This window comes from Ammospiza caudacuta, chromosome 3, assembly GCF_027887145.1.
Source record: "Ammospiza caudacuta isolate bAmmCau1 chromosome 3, bAmmCau1.pri, whole genome shotgun sequence".
NCBI classification, from domain to species: domain Eukaryota; kingdom Metazoa; phylum Chordata; class Aves; order Passeriformes; family Passerellidae; genus Ammospiza; species Ammospiza caudacuta.
Window position 1 is genome coordinate 4,976,438 of NC_080595.1, and position 9,563 is coordinate 4,986,000.

At 53.9% G+C, this 9,563-nt stretch overlaps 1 protein-coding gene across 1 annotated transcript; it reads left to right on the top strand.

Annotated features, from left to right (window-relative positions):
* Positions 1 to 379: 379 nt before the first annotated feature.
* On the top strand, positions 380 to 2,243 carry FOXA2 (forkhead box A2). The gene is made up of 2 exons (XM_058802503.1): positions 380 to 484; positions 996 to 2,243. Exons 1-2 carry the CDS (start codon positions 398 to 400, stop codon positions 2,241 to 2,243), a joined length of 1,335 nt encoding a protein of 444 aa, XP_058658486.1. The 5' UTR covers positions 380 to 397.
* The last annotated feature ends 7,320 nt before the right edge of the window (positions 2,244 to 9,563 follow it).

Below are 9,563 nucleotides of genomic sequence, written 5' to 3' on the forward strand. Positions count from 1 at the left end.
CGCCCGGCCGCTCCGTGCTATATCACTGGGGCACCCACGTCACTGCAGCACTTGTCCTCCTCTTCCTCCTCCTCCTCTTCTTCCTCCCTCCTCCCTCCTCCTCCTCCTCCTCCGGCTCCTCCATCGCCTCCGGGCGCCTCTCCGCCGCGGAGCGCTGCGAAAACCCACCCAAGGAGCGGCGGCGGAACAAACCCACCCCAGCCCCAGCGCCGCTCCATCCCCCCCTTCCTCCCTCCCTCCTCTTCCTCCTCCTCCAGAGGCTCCGGCGGAGGGGAGGGAGGGTTGGGGACTTTTTTTTTTTTTTGGCCTTTTTTTTTTCTCCTTTTTTTTTTTTTTTTTTTTTTTTTTGGGTCGCTCTCCGCCGTCGTTTGTTGTGGCTGTTAAATTTTAAACTGCCATGCACTCCACTTCCAGTATGCTGGGAGCGGTGAAAATGGAAGGCCATGAGCACACGGACTGGAGCAACTACTACGGGGAGCCCGAGGTATGGACGGGGCCGGAGCCCCAAAACCCGCCGGTGTCCCGGGCCCGGCACGGGATTAACTTTGGCACCGGCTCGGCGCTGCGGGCGGGGACCTGAGGTGCGGGTGGGGGTGCGGGCGGCTCTTCCCTGTTTTCCCTCCCACCCCTCCAGGTATTTTTCTCTCTCTGGGCGGCGATGTCCCTTTCCCTTCCCCTTTCCCTTCTTCTGCAACTCCGCTGCCCGGGACGGCTCCGCCGCTCCTGCTGCCACCGCGGTTTTATTTAATGTAGATACCAAAATATATTTGGGTTTCATTAAGAAGAAAAACAACCCCCCCTACCCCCACCGTGGCGTCCCCCACCACCGCCCCGCTCCGGGATTTATTTAACCCTTTCCTCCCGTGCCCTCCGCCGAGCCCCGCGGCTGCGGCGCCTCCGGCTCCGGGCTGGGCTTGGTTGGGCTGGGCTGGGCTTGGCTGGGCTGGGGCTCCCCCCCGCGCCATCCCCGTGCCCTGTGTCGCTTGTCCCCGCAGGGCTACTCCTCGGTGAGCAACATGAACGCGGGGCTGGGCATGAACAGCATGAACACCTACATGACCATGTCGGCCATGAGCAGCACGGCCAACATGACGGCGGCGGCCACCTCCATGAACATGTCCTACGCCAACACGGGCATGAGCCCCTCGCTGACGGGCATGTCCCCGGGCGCGGGGACCATGCCGGCCATGGGCTCGGCCGGCGTGCCGGGCATGGGCGCCCACCTGAGCCCCAGCATGAGCCCCATGGGCGGCCAGGCGGGCTCCATGAACGCCCTGGCGCCCTACTCCAACATGAACTCCATGAGCCCCATCTACGGCCAGTCCAACCTGAACCGCTCGCGCGACCCCAAGACCTACCGGCGCAGCTACACGCACGCCAAGCCACCCTACTCCTACATCTCCCTCATCACCATGGCCATCCAGCAGTCGCCCAACAAGATGCTGACCCTCAGCGAGATCTACCAGTGGATCATGGACCTGTTCCCCTTCTACCGCCAGAACCAGCAGCGCTGGCAGAACAGCATCCGCCACTCGCTCTCCTTCAACGACTGCTTCCTCAAGGTGCCGCGCTCGCCGGACAAGCCGGGCAAGGGCTCCTTCTGGACGCTGCACCCGGACTCGGGGAACATGTTTGAGAACGGCTGCTACCTGCGCCGCCAGAAGCGCTTCAAGTGCGAGAAGCAGCTGGCGGCCAAGGACGGCTCCGCGGGCGCCGGCGGCGGCGGCAAGAAAGGCCCAGGCCAGGCCGCCAGCCAGGCCCTGGGCGAGGGCAGCTCCTCGGGGGGCTCCGACGGCTCCGCGGGCGCCGAGTCCCCGGCCAGCTCCTCGCCCTGCCAGGACCACAAGCGCACCCTGGCCGACCTCAAAGGGCTGAGCCCCGGGGAGCCTTCGGCCTCGCCGGGGCAGCACCTGCTGGCGCCGCCGCACGCCGGGCTGGCCCACGAGGGGCACCTCAAGCCCGAGCACCACTACGCCTTCAACCACCCGTTCTCCATCAACAACCTGATGTCCTCCTCGGAGCAGCAGCACCACCACCCGCACCACCAGCACCACCACCCGCACAAAATGGACCTGAAGGCCTACGAGCAGGTGATGCACTACTCGGGCTACGCCTCGCCCGTGCCCGCGGGCCTGGCCATGGCGCCCGTCACGAACAAAAGCGCCCTGGAGGCCTCGCCTTTGGCCGGAGAGACTTCCTACTACCAAGGCGTGTATTCCCGGCCCATCATGAACTCCTCCTAAGCAGGAAAAGCTCCTGGAAAAAGGGGGAAACCTTTCTCCCCCCCCCCCCAATACCCCTCGCAGTGGACTCTGAGCACGGTACATATCCGGTATATATATATATATATATATCTATTTTATTTTTTTTTTCTGTTGGCTCCAGATGTTTGCATCCATTTGGGAATCTGCAGCCGTGTGGCCCCTTCCCAAATCCACCCAGGGAGGGGGGGGAATCTCCGTGTGGGGTGGTTTGTTTTGGCGGGGTGGGCATGGGGGGGACTTGTTTTGATTTTTTCATTGTCGTTGTCGCCACGAGGTCTAAATATATCTATTTTTTTGTGTGCGAGTGAGGGGGGCAAAAAATAACCCCCAACCGAGGCAGAACCAACCCCTCCTTCCTTGTGAATACTCCTAGTTCGGAAACCGAGAACCAAAAGTCTTGAAACGTTGTAAAAAAAAAAAAAAAGAAAAGAAAGAGAAAAAAAGGGGTGGGAGGGGGGAAACGGGGGGAAAGCAAAAAAAAAAAGAAAAGAAAAAATACGAAAAAAAAATTTTTAAAAGGCAGGATAGATTGTTGTAATTGAAGCAAATGCTTGATGTTCCCGGGAGAGTAAACTACTTGGATCTGATTAATTTATCGTTTCTGTATGCTTTATTTATGGCTTCGAGCTGTGTACTCTGGTAGCTGGCGGCCGCAGCTGCCGCAGAACTCCATTAAAGTCGTATTGGCGGTGCTTTTCCCCCTGCATCTCTGTTCCGCCGCCGCCGCCGCCCGACGGGACCCCCGCCGCTCCCGGCTGGCATCGCCGCTCTCCCTGCCGGCATTCCCGGGATCCCCGGACCCGGCTGCCACCGCTCCCAACCCGGCTGGGATCGCTCCAATCCCCCGCCGGAATCGCTCCAGCCCCCGCTGGGATCTGCGATGTCTCTGCCGCCCTCCTTCCATCCCTTCCGGACCCCCTCCATCCCTTCCAGGATCCCCCCTATCCCCGCAGGATCCCACTGTTCCTTCTAGGATCCCACTGTTCCTTCCAGGATCCCACGACACCTCCGTGCCCGCGGGATCCCAGCCAGGATCCCGCTATTCCCACCCATCCCACCCCGGCACAGCTGCCAGGGAAAACCCGCGCCCCGCGCCCAAATTGGGAACCAGGGACCCCTTTCCCAAAGCCCCGCGATCCTGGAAAAATCATCCCAGCTGCGTTATCCGGGGGGGATTTGGGACTCGCAGGGACATCCCTGCCTTTCCCGGGACAGCATCCCGGTTTTTCCGCGGGCAGTGGAAAAGGCACAGATCTTTTTATTTTCAACATCCTCTCCTTCCATTCCCTTTTCCCCCTCTTCCCAACCACTTGTTGTTTTTCCCACGCGGCGCCGGCCACGCCGCGATGTTGCTTTTTCCCAACTAACACCCAAATCCTTCTTAAAATTCCGCATTGTCCGCGGCGAGAGAAAAGGGGAGAAAGGGAACGAGCGGGGAGGAGCGGGGCGAGGTGGGGGGGGGCAGCATGGGGAAAGAGGAGAAGGGAAAAAAAAAAAAAAAGAACCTTCCCAAAAAAACAAAACGGGGCTGAAATGTGTCGGGATCTCGGCGAGGACACACACGATGGCAAGCGGGGCGTGCAATGGGTGGCATTAGCACATAAAAGGCTCCCGCGGCCAGCGGGCACGGGCGCGGGGGTGTCGCCGCTTTGGGGACAAGGACACCCCCCCAGCCCCCGCTCCCGCTCGGGTCCGATCGCATCTCGCTCCCTCCGCCGAGCTTTCGCCTCTTTTTTCTTCTTTTACCCTTCTGTTTTCTTCCTTTCCTTCTCTATTTTCTTCCTTTCCCCCTCTATTTTCTTCCTTTCCCCCTCTATTTTCTTCCTTCTCCCCTCCTTTTCTTCCTTCTCCCCTCCTTTTCTTCCTTCTCCTCTCCTTTTCTTCCTCCTCCCCCCTCTTTCTTCCTTCCCACCTTTATTTCTTCTCCCGTTTTTCTTTTTTTTCGCCCCCCTTTGTTTTTTTCCCCTTTCCCCCTCTTGTTTTCCTCGCCCCTTGCATTTTTCTCCCGTTTTACTTTTTCTCCTTTCATTTTTTTCCCCTCGGCCGTTTCATTTTCGTCTCCTCCTTTTCATTCTCTCCCTGTTTTCTCCTTTATTTTTTCTCCTCCTTTTACTTTCCTCGCTCTTTCCCCCCCCTTCCTTTCTTTTAATTTTCCTCTGCCTTCTATCCCCCCCTCTTATTTTCTCCTTTTATTTTTCTCCCCTTTTTATTCTCCCTTCACCTTTTCCACTCCCTTTAGTTTTCTTTCTCCTTTCTTCCCTTTCTTTTCTTTCTCCTCTCTCGCCTTTTCCCCCTCCTTTCTCTCCACCTTCATTTTTTCCTCTCTGCTTTTTCCCCCCTCTTTCCCCTCCCGCTTCCATTTCTTCTCCCTCCTTTTTTCTCCCTCCTTTCTCCCCACTTTAATTTTTTTCTCTCCTTTTCCCTCCCTTTTTTCCTCCCCACTTCCATTTCTTCTCCTTCCCCTCATTTCTTCTCCTCCCTTTCTTCCCTTCCTTTTTTTTTTTCTTCTGCTTGTTTTCTCTCCCTCTTTCCTCCTCACTTTCATTTCTTCTCCTTATTTTTTCTCCCTCCCTCTTTTCCTCCCTTTTATTATTTCTTCTCACTCTTTTTTCCTCCCTCTCTCTTCCCCAATTTCAATTCTTCTCCCTCTTTTTCCTCCTTGTTTTCTCACTCCTTTTTCCTCCACACTTTCATTTTTTCTCCCTGTCTCCCCTCCCTCTTCCCTCCCCACTTTTCTCCCCTCTTTTTTTCCTCATTTTCCACTCCCGTTCCTCCTCCCCGCTTCACGATTTGAGTCAGAAACCACCCAAAAAAAAAAAAAAAAAAAAAAAAACGGAAATAACCCAAAAATCCTCCGGCTGGGCGCTATTTCTTCCCTTTCCCTCCTCCCCTTGGCATTTTCTCTTCTCTCCTCCACACAATCCCAACCTCGCAGCGAGCGCATTCTGCTCCTGCCTGGTTAAGCAACCGTGAGCTGTGAATAAACAAAGTCAGTAAACAAAAAAAAAAAAAAAAAAAAAAAAAAAAAAAGCTAAAAAAAAAAAAAAAAAAAAAAAAGGACGAGGAGCAGCCGGAGCGGCGGAGGGGGGGTGGGGGGGTGGCTGGAGCTCCAAATTCCAGGAGGGTAAACTTTCCCCACCACGTCAGAGTTCAGCAAATTTACACAGATCTTATATTGCGGCCCCTTTCCCGGCGCGCCCCCCCCCCGCGCCGCTCGGAGCCGCGGCGAGCTGGAAGTGAATTTTATAAAGCTGATCGATATCTTGGTAAAATATTCATTTTTAAACGGGCGCCCGGCGAAATCTTTGCTTTGTGCTAAAGTCAACAGTGGCACAGTTGGAGCTCCAATAAATGCCGGGATGCTCCCGAGCTGCCGCACAGCCGGGCCGGCGGCCGGGGCGCAGGTAGGGGACACCCGCCGCTGCTTCTCCTGCTTTTCCTGCCCTTCCCTTCCCGCTTCCCGCTTCATTCCAAGCCCTTCTTTCCCAGCCCTCTCCCCCTCAGCCCGCCCCGGAGCTGCCGGGGCCGCGGAGGCCGCGGGGGGATGGATCCAGGGTGGATTCAGGGTGGATCCGCGTTGGATTTAGGGTGGATTCAGGGATCCGAGGAGCCCGCGCGTTTTTTGGGATCCCATCTCCCAATCCTGGAGCACAGGAGGGGTTTTGGGGCGTGGGAGCCACCTCGAGGCTCCGATTTAACCCCGAACCATGGGACAGGGAAGGGACGTGCGGGCCCAGCTCCCTCCCTCTTCCCAAATTCCCAAATTCCCGAGCTTCCCCGAAATTTGAGAGTTCCATTTTAATCGTAGCGGATTTTCCCCGTTTCCCCCTATTTTTTCCTCCCAATCTTTTGTTCCTGGAGAGGGTTTCTCCCGGTGACATTCCCGCGGCCCCCGCTTTCCTGCACCCCCGTGGGCCAAAAAAACCGGGATCCAAACATTCCCGCGGGTGCGTTTGCCGGGAAAACCGGGAATTTCAGCGGCCTTTCCCGATGTTGGGGGACACAAGGGAGGGGTCACAGCTCGGAGAAGGTGTCCGTGTCCTCATGTCCCTGTCCGTGTCCCCTCACGGCGACAGGTGACACGGCTAATGAGCTCGGGCTAATTAGCGCTGACAGCTCCAATTAGCGCTCGGTGCCCGCCCGTCCCCCCCGCGGGGGCAGCGCCCGTCCCGGTCCCGCCGCATTCCCGCTCCTGCCCCGCCGCTCCCGGCTGCTTTTCCCACTTTTCCCGAGCATTCCCGGCTCCCCGCGATCGCCGGGATCGCTGCGTCCCTGCTCCGTTCTCCCGTCAAATCCCGGGTTCGCTTTTTTTATTTATTTTTGGGATGCGGTTGGGGAATGCCGAGCGGGACCGGGCAGGGCCTGAGCTCCCAAATCAGCCCCACTCCAGCCGCCTCTCTTCCCTCCGTTATCCATAGTTTTCTTTTATTTTTCCATGACTTCTCTCTCAAGGAAAAGTGACTTTTCCCCCTCTTTCCCCCCCCCCCCCCCCCCCTTTTAATTATCCCGGCCCTCAATGACATTCAGGGATGGCTCCAAGGACATCAAAGCACAAAGGGGACGGGGAAGCCCCGGTGGGATCCCAAATTCTCCCCCAAACCTTTCCCCCAGGATAACGCTGGAAGAGCCGGCCCTGCCTTCCCTGCCCGCAGCATCCAGCGCATTTCTGGATGATCCCAAAGAAAAAAAAAAAACCCAACCAAATAAATCCCAAAAAACCAGGACAACTCGGGGCTGAGGATGGGACTAATTATTAATGGGGCTAAAAAGAGCTGGAACACCCAAGTAGGGCTTATCCCGTCTCCCGGGAAACTGATGGAGCCTTCTTTTCCGAGCTGTAATTCCGCTCAGGCTCAAGGCAATTCCCACTATTTCTCCCAGAAATTGTCCTAATCCTAGATTATTTTTGGAAAATCCGCTTCGGTTAGTCCAAAACCCCACAAAACCCAGGTAGGGTTGGAAAAGGGAAGGAGAGGGAAAAAAAAGGTTGGAAGCTTATTCCAGTGCCCGGGAATAGGAGGGGAAATATTAAAGGATGAAGGGGAATCCGCCGGGTCCGGATTTCTGGGAATGTTAAACCCGGGATTGCGAAGCCGCTGGATATGGGAAGAGCGGGGATTTTTCTTTTTTTCTTTTTTTTCTTTTTTTTTTTCCTTTTTTCTTTTTTTTCCTTTTTTTTTTTTTTTTTTTTTTTTTTTTTTTTTTTTTTTTTTTTTTTGGTGTTGTTTCCACATCGACCTCGCTGGAATGGAGGAAAGGTGGGAGAGATGGATTTGGGAGTGGTTTGGTATAAAAGAAAGTAAATTAATTAAATTAAATTAAAGGGAACAAAAGGCAATAAAAGGGAATAAAGTAAAACAAAAAAAATTTCCAAAAATGGAAAAGAAAAAAAGATAAAAACAAAAGGAAAAGAAAAGGAAAAAAAAAATAGAGGAAAGAGACATAAAGAAAAGGAATAGGAAAATAAGGGGAGAAAGAATTAAAAAAAAAGAGAGAAAAAGAAAAGAAAAAATTCAAAAAAAAGGAAAAAAAGAAGAAAAATCAAATGAAGCAAAAAATATACAAAGAAAAAATGGGGAAAAAAGAGGGAAAAGTAGAAAAAATATCCCCGCAATTGGTTCTTTTTTCCCGAAATATTCTGGAAGGAGCACTCCCGTCCCAGAGTGTCCAGAGGCTGTGTAACACCGGGAAAATCCCAGGATCGGCTCCAGACGGCGGGGACAGGGGTTTTCTGTCCTCCGCAGGGATGGATCCCAGAGGGACAGAACCGGGAGGAGGGAACGGGAGAACGGGAAAAGCTGCCCGAGCCCGGGACCGGATTTCTTTGGGAAAAGATGGATGGAGGGATGCGGGGAGGGATGCAGGGATGGATGGGAGGGATGGACGCTCCCTCCGGGCTGCTCTGTTTGCAGCGACAGCTGGAAGTGGAATTCCAGGGAAAAGAAAGGAAAAAATTAGGGGGGAAAAAAGGAGAGGAAAAGAAAAAGTGTTTAAAGCGAGGAATGAGGTGGAGGCAGCTGCAAAGTGAGTGGACTGCTCCAGCTGGATTTTCCCTTTTTCCCTTTCCTTTCCTTTCCTTTCCTTTCCTTTCCTTTCCTTTCCTTTCCTTTCCTTTCCTTTCTTTCTTTCCTTTCCTTTCCTTTCCTTTCCTTTTCCTTTCCTTTCCTTTCCTTTCCTTTCCTTTCCTTTCCTTTCCTTTCCTTTCCTTTCCTTTCCTTTCCTTTCCTTTCCTTCCTTTCCTTTCCTTTCCTTTCCTTTCCTTTCCTTTCCTTCCTTTCCTTTCCTTTCCTTTCCTTTCCTTTCCTTTCCTTTCCTTTCCTTTCCTTTCCTTTCCTTTCCTTTCCCTTTCCTTTCCTTTCCTTTCCTTTCCTTTCCTTTCCTTTCCTTTCCTTTTTTCCTTCCCATTTCCTTCCCTTACTTTTCCCTTTCTCCTCTCTCCCCATTTCCCTTTTTCCTTTCTTTTTTCCTTTCCCTTTTCCCTCCTTTTCCCCCTTTTCCCCTTTCATTCTTTCCCCCCTTTCTCTCCTTTTCCCACCCCATTCCAGCAGCTCCCTCTCTTCACATCCCACCTCATTCCCACTCCACCCTCTCCGCTTCCCCTGGACCACAGAGCCATTTTCCAAGGAAAATGTGGGAAAGGCAGGGATCATCTGGGATGAGGCTGTGCTTTGCCTCCCACCAAACTGGAATTCCTCACACTCCAATAATTCCTGCATCCAGATCCCAGGGAAGGCCGGGCAAGGAGCTCTTCCTTGGGAAGCAGCACTTTTCCACAGGGTTTTCCTCCCACCAGCATTACAAGGAATGCTCTTTTCTCTGTTGGAAAACAGCTGGAATGGAAAGGTGGGGATTTGATTCCTGCCCTGCTCCCCAAGGCAGCGATACTGAAGGATTTGGGAGCCCTTGGAATGCTTTGCTTATCCCTGCTCCGTGCTCCCTGCTCCCACTCTCCCTGCCCTCTCCTTTATTTATTCAGCTAATGGACAGGGAGTCGGTGGCAGCGGGAGTTGGGATAAATCGGGATTCATCCATGTCCTCGTCCTTATTAAAGGCCAAGATTCCCATCTCTGACTGCCTCTTTGTGTCTGTCCTCGGCAGCGATACCTGGGTCACGCTCCAGTAATTCCCGACAGGAACGGGGACATGGCCTGGATATGGATCCTGCCTGGGATATGGATCCTGCTGGCCCTCATGGAAACAAACAGCTGTAAATTCACAACAGCACCTCGGGAATGCTGAGCTTCCCAGAAATTTGAGGGATGCACGGGAGGGGGGTGGTTTCCTGAGGAAAAATTCCGG